Raw genomic sequence first — 27463 nt, 5'->3', positions numbered from 1 at the left:
CTGAGGGGTTGGTAGTGGAAACGTATTCAGGGTGTTTTGGTTGCCTAGGCCATAGGGGACCAGGTCGCGACCTCAAAAACCTCTGTCTCAAGTACCCTCTCGAGCGACCGTTATCTCTGTCACACTGGACTGTGGGTCACCATCTAGAGACAAGGGAGCCACACCTCAGCCTTGAGCCACAGTTAACCAGGTAAAAAACAGATTGAAGGATTCGTTCTTTACCTAATGTCAAATGTCTCCACAGAAAATAAATCTCACATTTAGTGCAGCAAAAGCCAAACATATAACTGCACCCTTTACATTTAATTGCAGTTAGACATCCCTACTTCTGAACCCAAATCCTCTTGCAATGAAGGCCAACATACCATTTGCCTTCCTAATTGCTTGCTGCAGCTGCCTCTCCACTTTCACTGACTGGTGTACAAGGGCATCCAGATCCCTCTGTACGTTCCACAAGGGCGGCATTGTGGTTAGCACAATTGCTTCACAGCTCCAGGGTCCCAGGTTCGATTCCCGGCTTGGGTCACTGTCTGTGCGGAGTCTGCACGTTCTCCCCGTGTGTGCGTGGGTTTCCTCCGGGTGCTCCGGTTTCCTCCCACAGTCCAAAGATGTGCAGGTTAGGTGGATTGGCCATGATCAATTTGCCCTTAGTGTCCAAAATTGCCCTTAGTGTTAGGTGGGGTTACTGGGTTATGGGGATGGGGTGGAGGTGTGGGCTTGGGTAGGGTGCTCTTTCAAAAGAGTCGGTGCAGACTCGATGGGCCGAATGGCCTCCTTCTGCACTGTAAATTCTAGAATTCCCCAAATAACACCATTTGCCATGTGTTTGCCCGCCCACTCACTCAACCTGTCTGAATCACCGTGAAGCCTGAAATGGGACACTTTGACAGGCAGGCAACAATAAGAGTGTTGCAAGGAGGATACTGCGAACGCATTTAGCAGTGAAAATATCCAAACGTTGCAGCCACATGGACTGCAGCCCAGAAAGGTCTCGAGCGCACTGATCTCTCATAGCTCCTCCTGGCCGAAACGGTCGTATGAAAGGGCTAGACTCATCGAATCTTAATCAGAGTAGTATTGAATAGTACAGAGGAGGCTGTTCGGCCCATTCCGTGTGCGTGCTGGCTCTATCAAAGAGCGATCCAATTCTGCCCACTTCCTGAATAAAAGTGAAATGCCGCGGATGCTGGAAATCTGAAATAAAGACAGAAAAGGCGAAAAATGCTCAGCTGGTCAAACAGCATCTGTGGCGAGAGGAACAGAGTAAACATTCCAGGTTGATGGCCTCGCCGTTTTTGAGAGATAACACCACTCGCATCATGGCCAAACAAGGTGACGAGGTTTAGTGATACCAACTCTCATCGATGTGACTCACTGAGCATTTACCCCAGCCCTCGGCGCACACGTGCCTGGAGTGAGATGCCAAATGGGTGGGTGGGTAGGGGGGTTGATTGAAGTTTGCGAGGGGAGTTCGAAGCAGGTTCGAACCATCATCTGCACCCGTTGTTTTTCTGCCCCTGAGAATTTGCCCCTCACCCTTCCCATTCCAAGGCTTTCCATCCTTCTCAAATGGATGGGAAAGGGATCTGTGGATCATCCCAATGTGTGGATGGGGAGTGAACAGTGTTATTGAGGTCTCCATTGACAATGCGACAGATGTTTGTGGCATTGGAACATGTTAGAGCAGCACGGTAGCACAAGTGGATATCACTGTGGCTTCACAGCGCCAGGGTCCCAGGTTCGATTCCCCACTGGGTCACTGTCTGTGCGGAGTCTGCACATCCTCCCCGTGTCTGCGTGGGTTTCCTCCGGGTGCTCCAGTTTCCTCCCACAGTCCAAAGACGTGCAGGTTAGGTGGATTGGCCATGAAAAATTGCCCTTGGTGACCAAAAATGTTAGGATGGGGTTATTGGGTTACGGGGATAGGGCGGAAGTGAGGGCTTAAGTGGGTCGGTGCAGGACTCAATGGGCCGAATGGCCTCCTTCTGCACTGTATGTTCTATGTTCTGTTCTATGTTTTATGTTGTCGCTGTGTAAATTCCAAGAGGTTTCTGGGAATTCTAGAGGTGAGATTCTACTGAACCTGAAAGATATTGATTGTTATGTTAAAACGTGCAAAACGTGCCCCATGCTTTCAATGGTAGTTGCTTGTTTTTGGAGTGGAGTTACAGGAGATTCCAGACAGCGTTTTGCATCTGATTTGCTTCCTACTGTTCAGTCTCACACCTCATCGGTTAGATTTTAGTTTCCCAGATCGGGCAGGCCACACTGACAAAGAATTCAGCGTGATGACATCATTCAATGTCATGGGTTTCAGTAGGGTACTCTTTCCAAGGGCCGGTGCAGACTCGATGGGCCAAATGGCCTCCTTCTACACTGTAAATTCCATGATTCTACGAACTGGCGTCCTTCCTATTAGAAGGCCAGTAATTGGCTATGAGACGCTTGATTGAATGTGTTGAGATGGAGGGAATGGGAGCCAGGGGAATGGGTTCCCGTACCAGCCTCCCCGAACAGGTGCCGGAATGTGGCGACTAGGGGCTTTTCACAGTAACTTCATTTGAAGCCTGCTCGTGACAATAAGCGGTTTTCATTTCATTTTCATTTTTCATTTTCAGAGGGCCAGAGTTTCACCCTGTCAAAGAAAATAAAATCCAGCGCCACAGGTTACCCTCACCCAATGATCACAAAGGGTCGTATTCCTCCTGGTCAAGTTTCACAATGTCCCTGATCTGGGCCCGCCAATTAGTTTGGACAGTAATGGAAAGTGGGTGTCAGCCAATGGAATTCCTGTTTGCTAACCCCGCCCCTCCCCACCCACCTCCCCCTATCTCCACCATTCTCTTTCCGAGTCCCATCTGGGAGCCCTTCTGCATGCGGTGGCAAACCATGATTGATGTTTCATCTGCAAGGTGACGCCTCCGATAGAAACTTGGAAAATCGGAGCAGGAGTGGGCCATTCGGCCCTTCGAGCCTGCTCCACGATTCAACATGATCATGGCTGGTCTTCCATCTCAAAGCTTTACTCCCCATACCCCCGACTCCTAGAAATCTATTTCCTTCTTAAATATATTCAATATGGCCTCCACAGCCTCCTGTGGTAGAGAATTGCACAGGTTCACCACCCTCTGAATGAATAAATCTCTCCTCATCTCAGTCCTAAATGGCCCGCCCTGTATCCTGAGACTGTGACCCCTTGTCCTAGACCCCCCCCCCTCAGACAGAGGGAAAGAACATCCCTATATCCAGTCTGTCCTGCCCCGTCAGAATTTTATACGTTTCAATCAGATCCCCTCTCATTCAGGCCCAGTCGACCCAATCTCTCCTCCGACGACAATCCTGCCGCCCCAGGAGTCAGTTAGCCCGGATCTTGTCCTCAAGTCCGCGGACTGGGAGTGGAACCCAAAACCCAGTCCCAGAGAACGTTGGGCACTGAGCCACAGTTGCATACTGTAAAAAAGCTCCACGCTCTTCAACGTTTGAAGCTGTGTCTCCAGTGGATAATGGAAACAGTATTTTATTGAGGCTTGGAAACAAAATTGCTCATTAAAGTGTCATGATTTCACTAAGAGGAGGGACTAGGCATTGTTAAAGAGAGCAGCTGCTTTTATTCAATGCCTTAAGACTCTCCTCGCAAGGTTAAGACGTGCGTTGGTGAGTTTCTTCTCTGTCCGCTCGGTGGGGGGAGAGGGGGGCGCGGTGTTCAGGGTAGGGGTGGGGTGGTGAATTGTGTGCACACTGCTCCACACCAGCTGCCATGTGCCTCTCTGCAGGTTGGTTTAACGCTCACAACAGCCAGCAGAACCTACTCAGAGATAGGCTGCCCAACCTGAAGCGATTGTATCACCAGGCCAGCAGCCCTGGGCTCTCTCGCTCCGAGGACGGTGAGTTGAAATTTCGAGAAAAGCTTTTCTCCTTCCTTCTCATTCTTGTGGTGGGGCTTTTGCTGCTCAGAGCCAGGGGGTCTGACGCCCTGGACATGCTCGGTGCTTCAGCTTTGCAGTGTGGTGGGACGCTTCTGCCTCGGGATGCAGCCTGTACGGAACGCAGCGTCGCACTCTCAGAGGAACACCCATTGACCTTCGAGCCCTGGTTCAGCGGGAAGCGCTCTCACCCCCGGGTCAGAGGTCATGGGTTCAAATCCCAGCCCAGGGTCTGAGCAGAGTATCTGGGCTGACATTGGCAGTGCAGCACCGAGGGAATCCTGCACTGTCGGAGCTGGCTGCCCTCTTCAACGTGAGATCTTAAACCAAGGCCTGTTTGCTTCTACAACATTCAAAAACACAGCACAAGAGTTGCCCACTGTGCCCTGCGACCAATAGTTATCGCCCAATCAACATCACAAAAAGCTAACTATCTGATTGTGGTCACGTTGCTATTTTTGGAAGGTTCCTGTGTAGAATGGTTAGCAACATTTTTTGAATCTGTTCATGGGATGCAGGCACCTCTGGCAAGGTCGGCATTTATTGCTTATTCCTAATCGCCCCTTGTGACGGCGGTGGTGAGCCGCCATCTACAGATGCAGCAGTCCATGAGGTGTAGGTACAGCTCAGTGCTGTTCGGGAGGGAGGTCAGGAAGGAATGGTGATATCACGCGAGGTTTTGCCGCAGCTTTATAAAACCCTAGTTAGACCACATTTGGAATATTGTGTCCAGTTCTGGTCGCCTCATTATAGGAAGGATGTGGATGCCTTGGAGAGGGTCCAGAGGAGATTTACCAGGATGCTGCCTGGACTGGAGGGTATGTCTTATGAAGAAAGGTTGAGGGAGCTAGGGCTTTTCTCACTGGAGCGAAGAAGGCAGAGAGGTGACTTGATAGAGGTGTACCAGGTGATGAGAGGCATGGATAGAGTGGATAGCCAGAGACTTTTCCCCAGGGCGGAAATGGCTGTCACGAGGGGACATAATTTTACGGTGATTGGAAGAAGGTATAGGGGAGATGTCAGAGGTTCTTTACACAGAGAGTGGTGGGTGTGTGGAATGCACTGCCAGCAGAGGTGGTGGAGTCAGAGTCATTAGGGACATTTAAGCGACTCTTAGACAGGCACATGGACAGCAGTAAATTGAAAGGGTGTAGGTTAGGCTGATCTTAGATTAGGATAAATGGTCGGCACAACATTGTGGGCCGAAGGGCCTGTACTGTGCTGGACTGTTCTATGTTCTATAACTTCAAGTTGGCGAGGTGAGTGATTTGGAAGGGAACCTCCAGATGCTGGTGTTTGCTGGACTCTGCTGCCCTTGCCCTTCTAGGTGGTAATGGTCCTGGATTCAGAATGTGCTGCCTAAGGAACCTTGGTGAGTTCCTGCAGGGCATCTTGTGTGAACAGTAAAGGGACGACTGACCAGTTCTGCTGCTTGCTGGCGGTGTTAGCAGAAGGATGAATATTGACCAGGATAAGTATTGCCAATATTGACAACCAACCAGGATTGTCCAGGTAATTCCTGGATGGTGCTGCTAGCGAAACCCCTCATGCAAACTATATTTCCCACTGACACTGCAACAGTGTATTAGCACTGTCCCCGGGGTTATCAGCCTCGTTTAGTTACATCAGTCCTTCAGCGGGATTGAATCCACAGGTTTCTCACTCCGAGGCGAGGGTGAAACCAACAAGTTAAACAAGGCTATTCAACCTAGCTGCCAAGTTTATTTTCTCCGAGAATACAAAAAGTAATTCTTCACAAACATGAGGCATGTTTAGCAAATATTACCCACAATCGTTGAACCTTGCCGTTATCAGCTTAGGCAGATGCTGACTCAGAGTTAGGAGGTGCCATCAACATTTGATGCAAAGTGTTGCTTGCAAATCATTTTCAGGTTTTGCAGCTGATATATGATCTGGCTACTTTGCATTTTGCAGTGAATATATATTAAGCCAACACTAAAACAATCTCTCGCAACGTGTGCAGTGTGTTAGGATAGGGCAACCATCGCTCTGATAATAAAAACCTCTCATTTTCAGTACAGATGAGAGCATCATTTAAGAAAAACAACTCAAAGACAATTGGCCCATCAATCTCGCACGTCCAACACACAACCACCCATTTAACGTCCTGCTATAGACCCTGGAAAGGCTGCATTACCCTGCCCTGCCCTCTGACTGTACAACGGCAGGAGAAAGTTTTGTGGCACTGATTCATGAATCTCAAAGAAAATGTCGAAGAAATTGCAGAACTGCCATCCGTCGTCAAAACTCCAATGATTCAACCTTGACCTCCTCTCCCGCACAGAAAATCGTCTCTCCCTCGCATTCACCTGTGTTCATTTTCCTCAACTGAGTGTGTGAGAGAAAGGGCTTTCATTTCTGTGGCACCTCCCGAAGCACTTTACAACCCAATGAAGTGCTTTGGATGTGTTGCCGCTGTTTAATTTAGGAAACACTGCAGCCAGTTTGTGCACAGAAAGGTTTGTGCACAGAAAGATCCCACACACAGCGATGCTGTAACTGACCAGATCATCTATTTTAGTGATATTAGTTGAGGGTTTGATCGAGGCACCACCAGGGAATTCCCCTGCTCTTTCATGCCCTGCATTTGAACAATTTATGGTCACCTGAGGGGGGACGTTCAGCACCCTCTTCAAAAGGCAGCACCTCTGACAGTGCACCATTCCCTCAGCATTGCGTGGGAATGTCAACCGAGATTTTGTGCTGAAATCCCTGACGTGGGTCTTGAACTCACGAACCTCTGACTCAGAGGCAAGGGCATTTCCAATTGAGCCTTTGGCAGCCTCAGAATGACTGACGTTGATGCTCGTCGGAGCATTCCTGAAGGTTTGCCCATGGTTTTGATGACAGGTAGCTACAAGGGCACAGTTCCGCTTTGAAGCAGCCTACTTGACCAGCCTTGCTGTTCCCTTCCTGTTCCTCCTCTGAATCGCCCATGGAGTTCCTGACCTTCCCGACTTGTGGCTGTAAATCCAGAACCTGGCCCACAAACCCACCCCAGGCACAAAATTTCAACAAGGAAAAACCAAGTTACATTGAAATAGTAACTCTAACACAGGACAATGTCCCAAGCTGCTTCATTGGACTTCTATTAAACAAAATTTGACCACAAGCAACATTAGGATAGGTGGGCCCAAGGAGGTAGGAATGTCTTAAAGGTAGAGAGAGATGCAGAGAAAGTTTCGGGAGGGAATCCCAGTGTTTATGCCCCAGATGACAGAAAGCACGGCTCTCATTGGTGGAACAATGGAAGTCGGATTCGTGCCTGAGGTCGGAATTGGAGGAGTGCGGAGATCTTGGGTGGTTGTAGGGCTGGAGGAGGTTGCAGAGATAGGGAGGGGGGGGGGGGGGGGTGGAGACTATGGAATGATTTGCTGAACTGGGAGCTAATGAATGTCACTGAACACAGGGAAAGATGGGCGGACAGGAGTTTGGTGTGAGTTAGGATTTGGGCAGCAGGGTTTGCTGGAAGCGGAAAGGTCAACCAGGAATGCGTTGGAGCAGTCAGGTTTGGAGTTAGCAAAGGCACTGGTGAGGGAAGGTTTCAGCAGCAGATGAGCTGAGGGCAGAGTTGGACGATGTTACGAATGTGGAAATAGTATTGAAGAGTGGATGTGGTTTCGAAACTTCACCTTGGGTATTGCAGGATGTCAAAGACACCAACAGTTGGGGCCAACCTCTCGGAGTTGTCAGGGAAGAGAAAGGATTTGGTGGGGAGTAGAATGTGTGTAGTAAGGACTGAAGGCACTAACTTCTGTCTTCCCAATAATGAATGCAGAAAGATTCTGCTAATTAGGTTTCGGATGTTAGACCAACAGTGGGAGAAACCAGAGACTGTGGTGGAATTAAGAGATGTGCGGGTGAGGTGGAAGTGGGTGTCATCAGTCTGCACTTGGTCACCTGACCATTTGGAATGATGTTGGTGAGGGGCAGCTGGGAAAAAGGAGGAGGGCAAGGATTAATCCTGAGGGAATTGACAAAAAGGATCTAAACAGTCAAAGAACGAGCCTTAAGTTCATCTAGTGAGGAACTGTTTGGCGTCTGGGGTCCTCGTGGTGGAGTGTCCCCTCACTCATAGCTCCCTGTGCAGAAACAAGTCTGGGTTCAAAGATAACACAGAATATTCTGGAAATCCTTGACTGGTCAGACAACACCAATGAAAGGAGGAGCCAAAATTTCAGGTCTTGCGATATGGTTGAGGTGCCCCAGGATCTCTGGTGGCCATGGTAACAGGTCTGAGTGAGGAATTAAGCCCTTTCGGGCAGTGAACAGAGGTGGGTCTGGAAAAGCGAAGAAGATGTCAACGTTGTGTAAAGCTTACCTCAACGTCCGTCCATATTTCTGTCTTTGTGTCCTTGGGCTGTATTTCTAACCACAACAGTAATGATTTTACACAACTGAGGGGAGTTTATTTGGGTTTGTCCGCGCGTTGAAATCACTTGGCCAATCTTCACCTGGTAGCACAATGGTTAGCACTGTTGCCTCACAGCTCCTGGGACCCAGGTTCAATTCTGGCACATCCTCCCCGTGTCTGCGTGGGTTTCCTCCGGGTGCTCCGGCTTCCTCCCACCGTCCAAAGATGTGCAGGTTGGGTGCTAAACTGGCCCTTAGTGTCCAAAAGGTCAGGTTACGGGGATAGGATGGCGGCGTGGGCTTAAGCAGGGTGCTCTGTCCAAGGGCCAGTGCGGACTCGATGGGCCGAATGGCCTCCTTCTGCACTGTAAATTCTATGATTCTGTGATCTGGGGGCAGATTTTCTTGTGAGCTCGGGGAAATCTAATCTGTGCACATTTGCACCTTCCAAAATGTACACCCAACCCGCGCTCAAGACTTTTCACAACTGTGCAGTTTCCTGCCTTGACAGGCCTTCCTGGGGCAGGAAAATCCATTCCTGAGTACGGCATTTTCTGGTGACCTGATTCATTGACCTCCACCGGGAGACGGAAAAGCGGCTCTTGCTGTCTGTAATTTATCACCAGAGTAATTGTTTTCTCGTTCACCGCCATTTTTTCACTCCTCGCAATGCTGTGCCGACAGCTGCTCAGGCCCTGAGCTTCGGAGTACCCCTTTAAGATGTTCTTTATCACTCAATTTTTTGACTGAATCACATCCCCGAATAACCTCCGAAAGTGGGCTGATGTCAAATTTAGTTTGACAATCATTCCTGTGAAGCACCTTAGGGCATCCTATTATGTTAACGCAGCATAATTATAGATTGTTATTGCCGTTATGAATCAGTAACTGCCTGGGGGTACACTCGGTCGCTCAGGGCAGACACTGGAGGAAACGTTGCCTGAAGTTAATAAGTGAAAAGGGGGTTGTTTACAAGGGTTTTGTCGAGAGCTATGTCAGGAGCAGGATTAATCGCTCTGTCCTCATGAACAGAAACAGCATTGTGCAGCTGGGGACCAATTAATGGGGTTGTTCTTGGAAATAAAGGCACTGCAAGGCTGGAATTTTGCCTCCTGCGCACACAGCAGGCACTCACTGCTTCCGGACAAAGAAGCCTTCTCACAACTCAAACCAATCCTCGCCACAATCAGTCAGCTTTCACAGGGAATCGCATAATCCCAGTCTGTTGGAAAACCAGGCCAGCCTTGGAGACTTACTGCAGCGGGAGCCTGAGCTTTCCGAGAGATTCTGCAAAACAAGGCTGACACTGGCAGACCGTAAACTGGGGCTTGAAAACCTGAGCTCAGCTCATTGGAACACTATTATTTGGTCCGAACTGCAATTTTCAATATTGCGACTGCAGGAGGCTCAATTATGAGGAAACTCTGTCTTTAACCACTTCTCTACCTGCCACGGAATGTTTGATGGGGACAGTGTAGAGGGAGCTTTACTCTGTATCTAACCCCGTGCTGTACCTGTCCTGGGATTGTTTGATGAGGACAGTGTAGAGGGAGCTTTACTCTGTATCTAACCCCATGCTGCACCTGTCCTGGGAGTGTTTGATGGGGACAGTGTAGAGGGAGCTTTACTCTGTATCTAACCCTGTGCTGTACCTGTCCTGGGAGTGTTTGATGGGGACAGTGTAGAGGGAGCTTTACTCTGTATCTAACCCCGTGCTGTACCTGTCCTGGGAGTGTTTGATGGGGACAGTGTAGAGACAGCTTTACTCTGTATCTAACCCCGTGCTGTACCTGTCCTGGGAGTGTTTGATGGGGACAGTGTAGAGGGAGCTTTACTCTGTATCTAACCCCGTGCTGTACCTGTCCTGGGAGTGTTTGATGGGGACAGTGTAGAGGGAGCTTTACTCTGTATCTAACCCCGTGCTGTACCTGTCCTGGGAGTGTTTGATTGGGACAGTGTAGAGGGAGCTTTACTCTGTATCTAACCCCGTGCTGTACCTGTCCTGGGAGTGTTTGATTGGGACAGTGTAGAGGGAGCTTTACTCTGTATCTAACCCCGTGCTGTACCTGTCCTGGGAGTGTTTGATGAGAAGAATACCTGGAAAGAATACTGGTTTAGCACTCTGGGCTAAATCGCTGGCTTTTAAAGCAGACCCAGGCAGGCCAGCAGCACGGTTCTGTTCCCGTACCAGGCGCCGGAATGTGGCGACTAGGGGCTTTTCACAGTAGCTTCATTTGAAGCCTACTTGTGACAATAAGCGATTTTCATTGCAAAGGGGGATTGATGGATCACTGGAATGATGCCAGAGTTTGGTTAATGTTCAGAAGGACTGAAAAAGTGGAGCTTCATTTCCCAGGAAACACTGAAGCGACAAGTTAAAGAAATGTTCAGACCCGGGCAAGGTGCCTGGTGTGCCAACACTGCCAATTGAAAATCCCCATCCTCGTTTTCAGATTCCTCCATGTCTCATTCCCTCCTATCTGTGTAATCCCCCCAGCATCACCAATCACTGACAATCTGTCATCATTTGCCCTCTCCACAATTATTCACATTGATACAAGCCTTTACCATTAAATACCCAGGATGCTTTACAGGATAGATGACCAAACACAGGTTGACTCTGAGTCACAGAAGAGGATTTCAGGAGAAGCCTTAATTGGGCAAAGAGAGGGCCACACGGCGGCGCAGTGGATAGCACTGCGGCTTTTCACGGCGCCGAGGTCCCAGGTTAATTGGGCAAAGAGGTAGGTTTTAAAGGGGAAGAGAGCGGCCGATGGGTTTTGGAAGGAATTTTCGCAGCTTGCGGCGTCGGTCGCTGAAACACAGTCACCAACTGAGGAGAAATTAAGACCGAGGGCTGAATTTTATTCTCCCCCCCCCCTCCCCCCCCCCCAAGATGGGTTCTGGGGCAGGGGGAGTGCGGGTGTAGCTCAAAAGCCCAAACCCAGTCACAGTTTCACACTTGGTTGGGGGGGGGGGGGGGGGGGGGGTGGGGGGGGGGGGGGGTGGGGGGTGGGGGGGGTGGGGGGGGGGGGGGCCTCAGGTGGGAAATCCACCAAATCACACCTATTCCCCCTTCAGGGCCACTTAAGGGCCTTGTCCGGCCTGGTCTCAATTTCTAGGCTGGCGGGAGGGGGTAGGGTGGGAAACTGATAAAAAAATACCTTTCCCCCATCTCAGGTGGGAGGGGGGGATCTCACTCTGAAGGCCCCCTCAGACTTGGGGTGCCCTTCTCCCCCGGGATGTTGGATCTCTGGCATCCCCTCCCCCAGATTACCCCCTCCCCCAATGTCGCAACCATCCCCCCCTCAAAGAAAACCCCGCCCCCATGAGCATACTCCAGCCTCTCAGCTCCGGGACCTCCGGAACCTACGTTTACCGAAGGTCCCAGGACTCAGTCCCAGGCAGAGGGCTGCTGGCCAAGGTCGGGATGGAACGCAATCAGCCAATCTGATTGGCTGACGGCTTTCACTGGCAGGACCTCCTTCCAAGTGTGGACAGAGGCCCCACTCCCATGGCCAATCAACGCTCGAGTGAGTGTTGAACGGCAGCAGGGGTTTGAGAGTCGGCAGCTGGGTGTTCGGTAAAGATGCTCGGGATGGTGAGCGCCGATCATCCTTAAAATGCTACCCCCCGAGTGTTCAGGAGCCTGGACTTGGTGGAGCACAGATACCTCGGGTTGCGAAGCTGCAGGAAATTACCGAGATGGGGAGCGGTGAAATCATGGGGAGATTTGAAAGCAAGGGTGATAATTTTAAAATGTCAGTGTTGGGGCAGCACGGTGGCGCTGTGGGTTAGCACTACAGTCTCACAGCGCCGAGGTCCCAGGTTCGATCTCGGCTCTGGGTCACCGTCCGTGTGGAGTTTGCACATTCTCCCCGTGTTTGAGTGGGTTTCGCCCCCACAACCCAAAAGATGTGCAGGGTAGGTGGATTGGCCACGCTAAATTGCCCCTTAATTGGAAAAAATGAATTGGGTACTCTAAATTTATATTTAAAAAAAAATATCAGTGTTGTTCGACCAGACCAGGTCAGTGCACACAGGGCGCGATGTCTACGCTCCTCCTCGATCACTTGTCTGCATTTATGTGAGAAGAGGAGTGATTCCCAAGGAGCAATAGACGGTCAGCCCTCAGCTACAACCGGTCACTATTTCCTGACTTGATTTGTTCCTACGCATTGTTTATTAGTGCAGGAAACAACTTGGAACATCTGCATGTAAATAACTGAATAAATTAGAATTCAGAGCCCAATTGTCAAACTGTCACCAAGTTCCCTCGCTCACACCTTTCTCTGGCCGTGCACTTTCCCAGCTTGCCTGCCTGCTCTGAGCTTTCAATTCCCGCATGCCTCTCTCTCCCTCCCCTCTCTGACACGCCAAGTTCCTGTTGCTTTCTCCCAGACTCATCCAATGCATGAGAAACGGAAATGACTGCCGAACTTGCCAAATTGTTAACTGTAACACGCAGACGATGGGAATGGGCCTTCACAGTAAACAATCACTCTGGCAGTGTCTCTTCAAGGTGCTGTTGCTTGTCATATCTGCATTGTGCTGTTTTCATATTTATATCAATGTATAGACACACAGCCTGCATTCCATTTAAATGTGTGATTTTCACAGATCTTTCTTGCTAAAACATGACAGGGCCTTGTATCCACTTGTTAAAATTTAGACCCCACATCCACCCTGTGTCTGGGTCATTGTAGGCCTCACCCTGTGTGTGGGTCAGTGTAGGCCTCACCCTGTGCCTGGACCGGTGTAGACATCACCCTGTGTCTGGGTCAGTGTAGGCCTCACCCTGTGTCTAGATCGGTGTAGACATCACCCTGTGTCTGGGTAAGTGTAGGCCTCGGCCTGTGTCTGGGTCAGTGTAGACATCACCCTGTGTCTGAGTCAGTGTAGGCCTCACCCTGTGTCTGGGTCAGTGTAGACATCACCCTGTACCTGGATCGGTATAGACATCACCCTGTGCCTGGATCGGTGTAGACATCACCCTGTGTCTAGATCAGTGTGTTCCCCACCCTGTATCTGGATCAGTGTAGACCTCACCCTGTGTCTGGATCACTGTAGACCTTACCCTGTGTCTGGATCAGTGTAGACCTCACCCGGTGTCTAGATCAGTGTGTACCCCACCCTGTATCTGGATCAGTGTAGACCCCACCCTGTGTCTGGATCAGTGTGTACCCCATCCTGTGTCTGGGTCAGTGTCGACCCCACCCTGTACCTGGGTCAGTGTCGACCCCACCCTGTGTCTAGATCAGTGTGTACCCCACCCTGTATCTGGATCAGTGTAGACCCCACCCTGTGTCTGGATCAGGGTAGACCTCACCCTGTGTCTGGATCAGCGTGGACTTCACCCTGTGTCTGGGTCAGTGTGTACCCCATCCTGTGTCTGGGTCAGTGTCGACCCCACCCTGTACCTGGGTCAGTGTCGACCCCACCCTGTGTCTAGGTCAGTGTCGACCCCACCCTGTACCTGGGTCAGTGTCGACCCCACCCTGTACCGGGTCAGTGTAAACCCCACCCTGTACCTGGGTCAGTGTCGACCCCACCCTGTACCTGGGTCAGTGTCGACCCCACCCTGTACCGGGTCAGTGTAAACCCCACCCTGTTTCTGGGTCAGTGTCGACCCCACCCTGTACCGGGTCAGTGTAAACCCCACCCTGTACCTGGGTCAGTGTCGACCCCACCCTGTACCGGGTCAGTGTAAACCCCACCCTGTACCTGGGTCAGTGTCGACCCCACCCTGTACCGGGTCAGTGTAAACCCCACCCTGTACCTGGGTCAGTGTAGACCTCACCCTGTTTCTGGGTCAGTGTCGACCCCACCCTGTACCTGGGTCAGTGTAGACCTCACCCTGTACCTGGGTCAGTGTCGACCCCACCCTGTACCTGGGTCAGTGTCGACCCCACCCTGTACCGGGTCAGTGTAAACCCCACCCTGTACTGGGTCAGTGTAGACCTCACCCTGTTTCTGGGTCAGTGTCGACCCCACCCTGTACCTGGGTCAGTGTAGACCTCACCCTGTACCTGGGTCAGTGTCGACCCCACCCTGTACCTGGGTCAGTGTCGACCCCACCCTGTACCGGGTCAGTGTAGACCTCACCCTGTACCTGGGTCAGTGCCGACCCCACCCTGTACCTGGGTCAGTGTAAACCCCACCCTGTACCTTGGTCAGTGTCGACCCCACCCTGTTTCTGGGTCAGTGTCGACCCCACCCTGTTTCTGGGTCAGTGTCGACCCCACCCTGTACCTGGGTCAGTGTAAACCCCACCCTGTTTCTGGGTCAGTGTCGACCCCACCCTGTACTGGGTCAGTGTAGACCTCACCCTGTACTGGGTCAGTGTAGACCTCACCCTGTTTCTGGGTCAGTGTCGACCCCACCCTGTACCGGGTCAGTGTAAACCCCACCCTGTACCTGGGTCAGTGTCGACCCCACCCTGTACCTGGGTCAGTGTCGACCCCACCCTGTACCGGGTCAGTGTAAACCCCACCCTGTACCTGGGTCAGTGTCGACCCCACCCTGTACCTGGGTCAGTGTCGACCCCACCCTGTTTCTGGGTCAGTGTCGACCCCACCCTGTACCTTGGTCAGTGTAAACCCCACCCTGTACCGGGTCAGTGTAAACCCCACCCTGTTTCTGGGTCAGTGTCGACCCCACCCTGTTTCTGGGTCAGTGTCGACCCCACCCTGTACCTGGGTCAGTGTAAACCCCACCCTGTACCGGGTCAGTGTCGACCCCACCCTGTTTCTGGGTCAGTGTCGACCCCACCCTGTACCTGGGTCAGTATAGACCCCACCCTGTACCTGGGTCAGTGTAGTCCCCACCCTGTACCCGGGTCAGTGTCGACCCCACCCTGTACCAGGGTCAGTGTAAACCCCACCCTGTACCTGGGTCAGTGTAGACCCCACCCTGTACCTGGGTCAGTGTAAACCCCACCCTGTACCTGGGTCAGTGTAGACCTCACCCTGTACCTGGATCAGTGTCGACCCCACCCTGTACCTGGGTCAGTGTAGACCCCACCCTGTACCTGGGTCAGTATAGACCTCACCCTGTGTCTGGGTCAGTGTCGACCCCACCCTGTACCTGGGTCAGTGTCGACCCCACCCTGTGTCTGGATCAGTGTGTACCCCACCATGTGTCTGGATCAGTGTAGACCTCACCCTGTGTCTGGGTCAGTGTGTACCCCACCCTGTACCTGGGTCAGTGTAAACCCCCTCCTGTACCTGGGTCAGTATAGACCTAACCCTGTGGCTGGATCAGTGTCGACCCCACCCTCATGTCTCAGGTCAGTATAAATCTCATCCAATGCCTAGGTCACTTGTACCTGGTCAGTGTCGACCCCACCCTGTACCTGGGTCAGTGTAAACCCCACCCTGTACCGGGTCAGTGTAAACCCCACCCTGTACCTGGGTCAGTGTAGACCCCACCCTGTACCTGGGTCAGTGTAGACCTCACCCTGTACCTGGGTCAGTGTCGACCCCACCCTGTACCTGGGTCAGTGTAGACCTCACCCTGTACCTGGGTCAGTGTCGACCCCACCCTGTACTGGATCAGTGTCGACCCCACCCTGTACCTGGGTCAGTGTCGACCCCACCCTGTACCGTGTCAGTGTAAACCCCACCCTGTACCGGGTCAGTGTAAACCCCACCCTGTACCTGGGTCAGTGTAAACCCCACCCTGTACCGGGTCAGTGTAAACCCCACCCTGTACCTGGGTCAGTGTAAACCCCACCCTGTACCTGGGTAAGTGTAAACCCCACCCTGTACCGGGTCAGTGTAAACCCCACCCTGTACCTGGGTCAGTGTCGACCCCACCCTGTACCTGGGTCAGTGTCGACCACACCCTGTACCGGGTCAGTGTAAACCCCACCCTGTGTCTGGGTCAGTGTAAACCCTACCCTGTACCGGGTCAGTGTAAACCCCACCCTGTACCTGGGTCAGTGTCGACCACACCCTGTACCGGGTCAGTGTAAACCCCACCCTGTACCTGGGTCAGTGTAAACCCCACCCTGTACCGGGTCAGTGTAAACCCCACCCTGTACCTGGGTCAGTGTCGACCCCACCCTGTACCTGGGTCAGTGACGACCCCACCCTGTACCGGGTCAGTGTCGACCCCACCCTGTACCTGGGTCAGTGTAGACCCCACCCTGTACCGGGTCAGTGTCGACCCCACCCTGTACCGGGTCAGTGTAAACCCCACCCTGTACCTGGGTCAGTGTAAACCCCACCCTGTACCGGGTCAGTGTCGACCCCACCCTGTACCGGGTCAGTGTAAACCCTACCCTGTACCTGGGTCGGTGTAAACCCCACCCTGTACCGGGTCAGTGTAAACCCCACCCTGTACCTGGGTCAGTGTCGACCCCACCCTGTACCTGGGTCAGTGTCGACCACACCCTGTACCGGGTCAGTGTAAACCCCACCCTGTGTCTGGGTCAGTGTAAACCCCACCCTGTACCGGGTCAGTGTAAACCCCACCCTGTACCTGGGTCAGTGTCGACCACACCCTGTACCGGGTCAGTGTAAACCCCACCCTGTACCTGGGTCAGTGTAAACCCCACCCTGTACCGGGTCAGTGTAAACCCCACCCTGTACCTGGGTCAGTGTCGACCCCACCCTGTACCTGGGTCAGTGTCGACCACACCCTGTACCGGGTCAGTGTAAACCCCACCCTGTGTCTGGGTCAGTGTAAACCCCACCCTGTACCGGGTCAGTGTAGACCTCACCCTGTTTCTGGGTCAGTGTCGACCCCACCCTGTGTCTGGGTCAGTGTAGACCCCACCCTGTACCTGGGTCAGTATAGACCTCACCCTGTACCTGGGTCAGTGTCGACCCCACCCTGTACCTGGGTCAGTGTAGACCCCACCCTGTACCTGGGTCAGTGAAGACCTCACCCTGTGTCTGGGTCAGTGTCGACCCCACCCTGTACCTGGGTCAGTGTAGACCCCACCCTGTACCTGGGTCAGTGTAGACCCCACCCTGTACCTGGGTCAGTATAGACCTCACCCTGTACCTGGGTCATTGTCGACCCCACCCTGTACCTGGGTCAGTGTCGACCCCACCCTGTACCTGGGTCAGTGTAGTCCCCACCCTGTACCTGGGTCAGTGTCGACCCCACCCTGTACCAGGGTCAGTGTAAACCCCACCCTGTACCTGGGTCAGTGTAGACCCCACCCTGTACCTGGGTCAGTATAGACCTCACCCTGTACCTGGGTCAGTGTCGACCCCACCCTGTACCTGGGTCAGTGTAGACCCCACCCTGTACCTGGGTCAGTATAGACCTCACCCTGTACCTGGGTCAGTGTCGACCCCACCCTGTACCTGGGTCAGTATAGACCTCACCCTGTACCTGGGTCATTGTCGACCCCACCCTGTACCTGGGTCAGTGTAAACCCCACCCTGTACCTGGGTCAGTGTAAACCCCACCCTGTGTCTGGATCAGTGTAGACCTCACCCTGTGTCTGGGTCAGTGTGTACCCCACCATGTGTCTGGATCAGTGTAGACCTCACCCTGTGTCTGGGTCAGTGTGTACCCCACCCTGTACCTGGGTCAGTGTAAACCCCCTCCTGTACCTGGGTCAGTATAGACCTAACCCTGTGGCTGGATCAGTGTCGACCCCACCCTCATGTCTCAGGTCAGTATAAATCTCATCCAATGCCTAGGTCACTTTTTTTGATTCCCTCATGTGATGTGTGTACCCCTGGCAACTCCAGCATTTGTTGCCCATCCCTAATTCTCCTTGAACTGAGTAGCTTTGCTCCACCATTTTGAGAGGGCAGTTAACAATCAACCGGGCCGCTGTGGGTCTGGAGTCAAAGGAAGGCCAGACCAGGTAAGGACGACAGATTTTCTTCCCTGAAGGACATTAATGAACCAGATGGGTTTTTACGACAATCGACAATGGTTTCATGGTGATCATTAGACATTTAATTCCAGATATTTATTGAATTCAACTTTCACTATCTGCCATAGTGGGATTCGAATCCAGGTCCCCAGAGCATGACCCTTGGGTCTGGGTCTCTGAACTACCGTCACTTGAGCCTCTGTGTCCAGATACAGGTCTCCTATCTGGCTGTGTGGCTTCGGATTTTGAACCTGAGTGTTGCAATGGAAGACACTTGTAACATTCGAGTTGCTCTGGAGACCTGACGTGCACACTGAAGGATGTACTCCTGAAGGTTGGGATCACATGATTCCAACCACTCCTGCGCCCGCACTACTGCGATTGGTCACCCGACATGACCATCATCCCAGTGCCCCGCCTCCTCGCGGCAATTAGCCTCTTCATTACCCGATGGGATGGCTCTTGACTGACAATCCCAGCGGCCACTCCTCGACCATCTCCAATGTTTCTAGAATCAAAGGCTCTGAAACACAATGAAATGAAATGAAACAGGTCACTGGCAGATAGCATCAGCATTATTCCCCCAAATCTGTGTCCTAACTCATGAGATGAAGTACTTTCTGGGCAATTCATTTGGAAATATACTGAATGTTATTTGTGTCTGTTGTGCATCCTGAGGCAGAGAGGGGTTCAGAATGCAGTTTACACACAGATATCGGAGAGCTGGTCGGGCAGACAAGGTTCTGGCATGGGAAGGACTATTGCAACTTTGTCTTCAAGGACTGGGTCCAGTTGGATAAACCCTTTGACGGTGAGTGAAATTACAACACACGCTCGATATATTTTTTTAAATGTATTTTTCTTGCAATTTACAAATGTTCACAAATATCACATCAAAACAAAAGAAGAGTGAAGAGACGCCATGTGTAACAGGTACAGCACCAGTCAGAAGTCATTGCAAGCATAGGAACAAGTAAGCTGGTGTGAGTCAGGGACAATGTTCCCAATGTGTTCCGTCCATGGATACGTGACCCAGCTGCACCAAAGGAGGATACAGGTGACAGCAGAGACAACACTCATCCCGGGAAACCCAGAGATAGGGGAAAATTACACTGATACCCACAATGCAATCAGACTCCCTTCTAGGCCCAGCACAGAACCAACAACCATTACATAAGTGTGGGACTACAGGGAGAAGACTGGGTGTCAAAAGTCCCCGGGGCCAGGATCGAACCCGGGTCCTCAGCACCATTCCGCCCTTGCTAGTGATGAAGTTAATCCATCTTAATGTCTCGGCTCTGTGGTGGGGACGTCAAAAACCAAGTTCAACAGGTGTCTTTATGGAGAAGTAGCAGCGCATGAGGAGGTTCTTGTAGCAGAGAAAGCGCTGTCGTTAGTGAAAGCCCGCCTCGGCCAGGTTAAGTTCCTGTTGCGTGACCTGTCGTCTGTCCTGAGGGATTCGGGTGGGGAAGTGGGGGAGCCGGTGTGGAGCCCCGCTGAGCCTGGGGTCTCCGTTGAGGTGATGGAGGTTCCCAGCGGGTCTGAGAACTGGCTGCCGTGCTTCGGGAATCTCAATTCTGTGGTGGTGCTGGCCTGGGCCAGGCCCAGAGTTGCAGTAAGTACATTGCTCCTCGGGTGGAGGCATCTCCCTTGGGGAACCACGGGGGATTTGATGTGGGTGGCCCACATCTGGAGAGGTGAGGAATTGGGGTCGGTCCGAGGGTAGTGTCCATTGCTCATCCTCGGTCAGTTCCTCTTGGGAGTTGAATGGGGCCCATGTGGCAGTCAGTTGGCCGGTTCTCATCTGGTCGTAATATTGTGAATCTGAGGAGTTGGTTCTGAAAGCTCTTATTCTTCTTCTCTTCATTCTGCTCCTGACTTTGCTCAGCTCTTTGCTCTTGGCTCTCCGTCTTGCTCTCTTATTACTTCTTCTATGGGGTCCCTGGGCTGATAATTTAGGTCTGGCCATGCCCGATCTTCTCTTTGACATTGTACCTGTCTTTTGTCATCTCGAAGACACACGATGGCATTCCGGCCTAGATCTGGGAAGAGTATAGACTGCGCTGTCAGAGTTAGTCGATTCCCCCTAGTGTTGGGTTTCTCGCGGTATTGTTTCCTTGTCCTTCTGTTTTGAAGCTATGTGTCGGATGTGGGTCTATAATGTTGGCTGATTGGCTGCAGACAGGTCATTTATTCTGGGCGGGACCTTGTTGGGGATTTTGTCCCTGATTCCTCCGGTTTTATTGTTCCTAACTTTGTAATGACTGTTGCTTCGTGCTGTACCTGCTGTGCAATGACACCTGTAGCTGCCTTTTTTGCTTTTGATTGTTTTAGGTGAATTTTTGTAATAGGTTGTACATTCCAATAAGTAGACATTAGAAAAATACTTAGAACATAGAACATTACAGCGCAGTACAGGCCCTTCGGCCCTCGATGTTGCGCCGACCTGTGAAACCACTCTGAAGCCCATCTACACTATTCCCTTATCGTCCATATGTCTATCCAATGACCATTTGAATGTCCTTAGTGTTGGCGGGTCCACTACTGTTGCAGGCAGGGCATTCCATGCCCTTACTACCCTCTGAGTAAAGAACCTACCTCTGACATCTGTCCTATATCTATCTCCCCTCAATTTAAAGCTATGTCCCCTCGTGCCAGACATCACCATCCGAGGAAAAAGGCTCTCACTGTCCACCCTATCCAATCCTCTGATCATCTTGTATGCCTCAATTAAGTCACCTCTTAACCTTCTCTCTAACGAAAACAGCCTCAAGTCCCTCAGCCTTTCCTCATAAGATCTTCCCTCCATACCAGGCAACATTCTGGTAAATCTCCTCTGCACCCTTTCCAACGCTTCCACATCCTTCCTATAATGCGGCGACCAGAACTGCACGCAATACTCCAAATGCGGCCGCACCAGAGTTTTGTACAGCTGCAACATGACCTCATGGCTCCTAAACTCAATCCCTGGATTGGGCCTGGAACTTTCCTGACCCTGTCCCAATGTTCATGCTGGGGCCACTCACTTGCTAGGGAATGTGACCTGGTTTGACTCTGATTTCACAGGTCTTGCCTAACATCTCCATCTGTCCCATAGATTTCATCGACCGGTACACGACTCCCAGAATGCCTTGGCACGATATCGCTGCAGTGGTGCATGGGAAGGCCGCGCGCAATGTGGCACGGCATTTCATCCAGCGCTGGAACTTCACAAAGGTGACTCAATCCCTGCACCATTCCATCTCCTAGAGATCTAGAGCATGGAAATTGGCCATTAGACCCACTGAGACCCACAGCACTGAAGGACCCAGACAGGGTATGGACAGGATGTGTACGCATGTCTTTGTATCTCTGATGCACTGCGCCTGGATGGGGAGTTTGTGCATCTGAGTGGCCATCCCACTCCCTGGCGGGCAGAGATGGTCTGCATCGGTCACTCAAAGGCTGAATGCCGATGGGCTAGTTGGTCAGCTGGTCAGTGTGACTGCTTCTCCCCCAATACTGGACATTGATCAGGAGCAGGAATCTGATCAAGTCAAATTCCCGACTTTAGCATATGCTGTGGAGATCAATTGGAAATACCTGAGTAAAGCCAACAAGTTCAACATGGATTGGGTAAGGGCGGCACGGTGGCGCAGTGGTTAGCACTGCTGCCTCATGGTGCCGAGGACCTGTGTGCGATCCCGGCCCGGTGTCACTGTCCCTGTGGAGTTTGCACATTCTCCCCGAGTCTACGTGGGTCTCGCCCCCACAACCCAAAGATGTGCAGGGTAGGTGGATTGGCCATGCTAAATTGCCCCTTAATTGGAAATAAAAATTGGGTATTCTTAATTTATAAAAATGCAGATTTGATGCTGAACCTGAGCTCTTAATGCTCAGAAATGAAAAGAGAAAATTCTGTAAATACTGAGCAAGGCAGGCAGCGTCAGTGGACAGAGACCGAGTTCATGGGCTGGATTTTATGGGCATGTGTTCCCTGCCCACATCCCGCCCCCGAATAAAATTTCAGTCAGGGGCCCACCGCAGAAATATTGGCTGCGGGGCGGGGCAATCCAGCCAATCAGATTGGCGGGCAGCTCTGTCGTCCCAGCAGCCCCAGGTTTGGATGGCGATCTCTGCTGGGATCGCAGCCAGAAGCCAGAGAGGGAGAGAGGTCACGGAGGTCAGACTGAAGGTCAACTGGGGAATTGGCAGCGCAGCATGGTGGCGCAGTGGTTAGCACTGCTGCCTCACGGCGCCGAGGTCCCAGGTTCGATCCCTGCTCTGGGTCACTGTCCGTGTGGAGTTTGCACATTCTCCCCGTGGGTTTCGCCCCCACAACCCAAAGATGTGCAGGGTAGGTGGGTTGGCCACGCTAAAATTGTCCCTTAATAGGAAAAAGTTATTAGGGTATTCTAAATTTACTTTAAAAAAACTGTGGAATTGGCAGACCCCAGTGAGGGGAGGTGGGGGAGATGAGCGGCTGGGTTTGAGAGGCTGGAGGGAGGTTTGGGGGTGGTGCGGGGGGGGGGGGGGGGGGGCGGGTGCGACGCCCCCGATGGGCACAGAGGCAGTTCCCTCTGTCCCCTTGCCCGGTACCACCTGGCCCAGTAACACCTACCGGGATAGCCTCTGGGCCAGCGGCCTGCCCCTGCCTAGAGTGAAATAGCTATAGGGATGGGGTCAGACTCTTAAGTGGGCGGAGGAAAAGCGGCTGGCCGACACCCCACTGCCCCCCCCGGGGCGAGCGGGAAGACGGCTGGGCAGACCACAGGCTACATTCCATGGGCCCTTCAACCTGCCAAAGGGGGTGTAATCCAGTCCAGTGTCGCTGGCCTTTCGGCACAACTGAACTTATTATCGGTCGGCCGAGTGTTTCCGGCATTTCTGTCTTAATTTCAGTTTTCCCAGCATCCCCAGTGTTTTGTCTGAGGGCCCAGTTTTTACATTGACCGCAGTCGACAACACAGAGCAGCGAGGTCCAGTCAGGTTCAGCATTGACGGCTCCTATTTCCCTGACAAGAAAACACGGTCAAGCATTCCTCCGGCGCCTTTCCTGATCTCAAGACATCCCCAAAACATTTTTCAACCAATTCGGCATTTTTAAAATTGTTGTCGCTGTTGTGATGTCGGAAATGTGGCAGCCACTGTCCACCCAGGAAACCCCGACATCCAGCCGCCTGCTAACGATCAGGTCATCTGTTTTCATTGGGTTTGGCTGTGGGATAAATATCGGCCAGCTCACCGGGGTCAGTGTCCTCGCTGCTTGTCACATCAGTGGCTGAGGAATATTTCACAACCACTTGGGAGGGCAGACTTTTATTACCATCTCTCAGGAGGATGGCATTTCCAAAATGCAGCACTGCCTGCGCACCACACTGGGAGCGTCAGTGTGGAATGTGAAGTCAGATCTCTGTACGGAGTTCTCACCCGTTGAGTTTCTGCTGACACCGATGTACTGACTCATTGAGTGTTTGAAACTTCTGTGTTTCACAGGAGTAACGGTTTCTGTGTTCTGTTCTATTTCAGATCGTTAAAGCCAAGTATCGCTCCCTGTCCTACCCCTACCTTTTGCCAAAATCACTTTCGACGGCAAACGAGCTGAGCTATCAGGTGCCAGGTTCAGTCCATGCTCGGGTCCAGGTGTGTGTCCTGTTTTCCTAAAATGTCGCTGGCTAGGCTAATGTTTATTCCCCGCTGCTAATTGCCCCTTGAGAAGGGGCGATGAGCTACCTTCTTGAACCGCATGGTGTAGGTACACCCACAGTGCTGTTAGGGAGGGAGCTCCTGGTTTTTGACCCAGCGGCAGTGAAGGAACGGCCGATATATTTCCAAGTCGGGGCGGTGAGTGACTCGGAGGGGAACCTCCCAGGTATCTGCTGCCTTCGGACTTTTGGATGGTAGAGGGCGTGGGTTTGGAAGGTGCTGCTGAAGGAGTCTTGCTGAGTTGCTACAGTGCATCTTCTGGATAGTACACACGGCTGCCACTGTCCGTCGGTGTTATATACTGACCAAGACCGATTGGTCAGACCGTCCAGCCTCCCCAGAGCGGCCACTTTGACCCTTTGATAAGCAGTGAAATGTTCAGTTTCTGGGACCTCCCTGGGGATTGCGGTAATATTTGTGGGGGGTACATCCTTGATGTAATTCTCTGCTTTTCCATCTGTCCTTATCTCTCTGCTTCACTTCATTTGACTGTTTCTTGTTTTCCCCCTTTCTATGTACTGTCTGCTTTTTCTCCGCTTGACTGATCTTTCCTTCCTGTTCTCTGCTGTTGTTGATCATTCTCTTACCCGTTGAGCAGGAATGTTGACAGACTATTCAACTGTGGAAGGAATCATGATCAAGTCTGCTCCTTTGTCACCCACTCGCAGGGGCTTTCCCTGGCGGTCACTGGGGTAGTTAGCATGTCCATCCTGTATCCCTCCCTCGAGGCACTCAGCTTAAGTCTATCGCCCCTCTGCTGTTGTGCCATCTGAGATAGCACAGGCTGGGGACATTGACCTGGAGACCTGCCCTGGTGTATATGCCTCGGTCCTGCTTTGGTGCGTTTACACCTAACCTTGTGCCGCGCATGGCACAGTGGGTCGCACTTTCAACACCAGGTCAGGGGTTTGTGAGCTCAAGTCCCAACTCCAAACCCCAGCTGGAGCGCTGCCCAGTCGAAGGTGCTGTCTTTCGGATCAGACATCGAACCAAGGCCCTGTCTGTTTTCTCAGCTGCATGCAAACGATCCCGCTGAAGTCGGGCAATGGGAGTTCTCCCCCCCCCCCGTCGTGTCCTGCGTCCCTCAATCAGTCCTATTCAATACTGATCATCAGGACATGATCACAGTGCTGTTTGTGGGAGCTTGCTGTGCACAAATTGTCTGCCGCATTTCCTCAGGGGCAACCTGCGCCTCTGATAGGTGCAGTAAGTTCTGTGTTGCGTAACTGTGCTGACGGACTATCGCCTGGATCGACAATGGGACTGGAGAGTAACACTCACGCTGATCACAATAAAACGCTCCGTGTTTTTTTAGGTGTTACGATCAGCTGCTGATTGGTCGTGTGGTATTAAATATCACGAAGAATCTATTCACAACGCCTACATACACGTGATTGAAAACAGCAAACACTACGTCTACATTGAGGTGAGGACCAGACTGGCTCCCACCAGTACAGATTCTCAACACCGGGTACAGGTGCTGCGAGAGAGCATTCAGCAACGTCATTCAGGCACATCGCTGGGGCATTTGCCTCGCTGCTGATTTAGGCAATGTTCTGAGATGTAAAAAGCCAGGCAGAGTATTTGATACCGAGTGTGTACCCAGTGCAGAGTGTACACACAGTGCACACATGTTGTACAGTATACTGTGCATAAACAACATACAATACACAATAGATACATATTGCTGGGGTAGAGGGAGGAGAGCATACAGAGGTCTTAGAGAGTGCTGGGGTTGGGCGAGGGATTTGAAGATAAAGATGAGTTTTCAAATTATTATTTTTAAAAAAAAAAATTCCAATAAAGGGGTAATTTAGCGTGGCCAATCCACCTAGCCTGCACATCTTTGGTTGTGGGGGTGAGACCCACGCAGACACGGAGAGAATGTGCAAACTCCACACGGACAGTGACCCACAGGGCCGGGATCGAACCCGGGTCCTCGGCGCGTGAATGAGTTTTAAAATGGAGACATTGCCAGACAGACAGTCAATGAACATCAATGAGCAAAGGCAGTGATGGAAGAATGGGTCTTGGGGCAAGTGAGGATATGGGGAGCTGAGTCAAGGACGAGATAGAATTTATTCGAAGTTGAAAGTTGGGAGGCCAGGAAGAGGCAAGTGTGGGAATAGTCGAATGGGGTTGACTATGTCCTGGGGGGATGTGCAATAAATGTTGACCGGGCGAGTGACACTCGCTACCATGAGAATGTAAACAAAAAGGTGGATGAGATGAGAGAATGGATCAGGGTTCCGGCAACAGATGTTAACTTTGCAAAGAAAATAACAGAGAGCCAGAGGCTGGGGATTGGTTTGGGATGGGGAGCAGCGCCTCGGAGGGAAAAGGTCACGTTCAACATCTGGCTCATTTTCACCCTTCCCTCTTTTCCCTGTTTTGTGCTTCATCAGAACCAATTCTTCATCAGTTGTGCTGACAACAAGTACGTCTTCAATAAGATTGGTGATGCCATTGTGCAGAGAATCCTGAGAGCTTACAGGTAACGTAATGTGACCACCACTGGATAAGAGAGACGCAGTGAGAATCTGCATCACCATTGACATTTCACTGTGGGAACTCTTGTGCTGTATCTCCCCCTGAATAGAGCTGGGGCCAGGAGGAGGCCATTCAGCCCCTTTTAGTCTGCTCCGCCATTCATGTCGATCATGGATGATCTATAATCCCAGCTCCACATATCCACCTTGGACCTATAATCCGAATATCCTTGTCCAACAAAACTCTATTGACCTTAAAGTTCTGAAGTTGCAAATTCAACGCCAGGCTCAACAGCAGATTGGGAAAGAAAGTTCCAGCTTTTGACTCAGTTTTGTGTGAAATAGGGCTTCCTTACCTCACCCTTACTCAAACTGGCTCTAGTTTTAAGCTTATGCCCCCGCCCACCATGTTCTGGATAGGTCCCCCAGAGAAAATTGTTACTCTCCATTTAATCCACGTCTGTCACTGTATAACACTGGGGTGCAGTATTGGGGATGGGTCTGTCACTGTATAACACTGGGGTACAGTACTAGTGGGGACAGGTCTGTCACTGTATAACACTGGGGTACAGTGCTGGTGGGGACGGGTCTGTCACTGTGTAACACTGGGGTACAGTACTGGTGGGGACGGGTCTGTCACTGTATAACATTGGGGTACAGTACTGTTGGGGACGGGCCTGTCACTGTATAACACTGGGGTACAGAACTGGTGGGGACGGGTCTGTCACTGTATAACATTGGGGTACAGTACTGGTGGGGATGGGTCTGTCACTGTATAACACTGGCGTACAGTACTAGTGGGGACAGGTCTGTCACTGTATAACACTGGGGTACAGTGCTGGTGGGGACGGGTCTGTCACTGTGTAACACTGGGGTACAGTACTGGTGGGGACGGGTCTGTCACTGTATAACATTGGGGTACAGTACTGTTGGGGACGGGCCTGTCACTGTATAACACTGGGGTACAGAACTGGTGGGGACGGGTCTGTCACTGTATAACATTAGGGTACAGTACTGGTGGGGATGGGTCTGTCACTGTATAACAGTGGGGTACAGTACTGGTGGGGATGGGTCTGTCACTAGATAACACTGGGGTACAGTACTGGTGGGAACGGGTCTGTCACTGTATAACACTGGCGTACAGTACT

The 27463-nt window shown here is 51.8% G+C and overlaps 2 protein-coding genes across 6 annotated transcripts in view; one reads left to right on the top strand and one right to left on the bottom strand.

The window, feature by feature from the left end:
• LOC140389515 (phospholipase D1-like) overlaps positions 1–27463 on the top strand; it is a 241251-nt gene that overhangs the window by 164119 nt on the left and 49669 nt on the right. For 4 of the 5 annotated variants that reach the window (XM_072473686.1, XM_072473684.1, XM_072473685.1 and 1 more), the window contains 6 exons: positions 3774–3884; positions 18824–18952; positions 21239–21357; positions 23650–23763; positions 25142–25252; positions 26232–26320. In XM_072473686.1, coding sequence (XP_072329787.1) covers positions 3774–3884; positions 18824–18952; positions 21239–21357; positions 23650–23763; positions 25142–25252; positions 26232–26320 — 673 coding nt within the window. The remainder of the gene's footprint in view (positions 1–3773; positions 3885–18823; positions 18953–21238; positions 21358–23649; positions 23764–25141; positions 25253–26231; positions 26321–27463) is intronic. The other variant, XM_072473687.1, reaches the window with a different exon arrangement.
• Positions 18275–27463, bottom strand: part of LOC140389516 (uncharacterized) — a 169443-nt gene continuing 160254 nt past the window's right edge. The window contains exon 14 of the transcript XR_011934411.1: positions 18275–18664. The gene's annotated coding sequence lies outside the window, so the exon portion shown is untranslated. The remainder of the gene's footprint in view (positions 18665–27463) is intronic.

Source organism: Scyliorhinus torazame, chromosome 14, assembly GCF_047496885.1.
Source record: "Scyliorhinus torazame isolate Kashiwa2021f chromosome 14, sScyTor2.1, whole genome shotgun sequence".
Classification (NCBI taxonomy): domain Eukaryota; kingdom Metazoa; phylum Chordata; class Chondrichthyes; order Carcharhiniformes; family Scyliorhinidae; genus Scyliorhinus; species Scyliorhinus torazame.
This window is presented reverse-complemented; position numbering and strand designations above follow the sequence as displayed.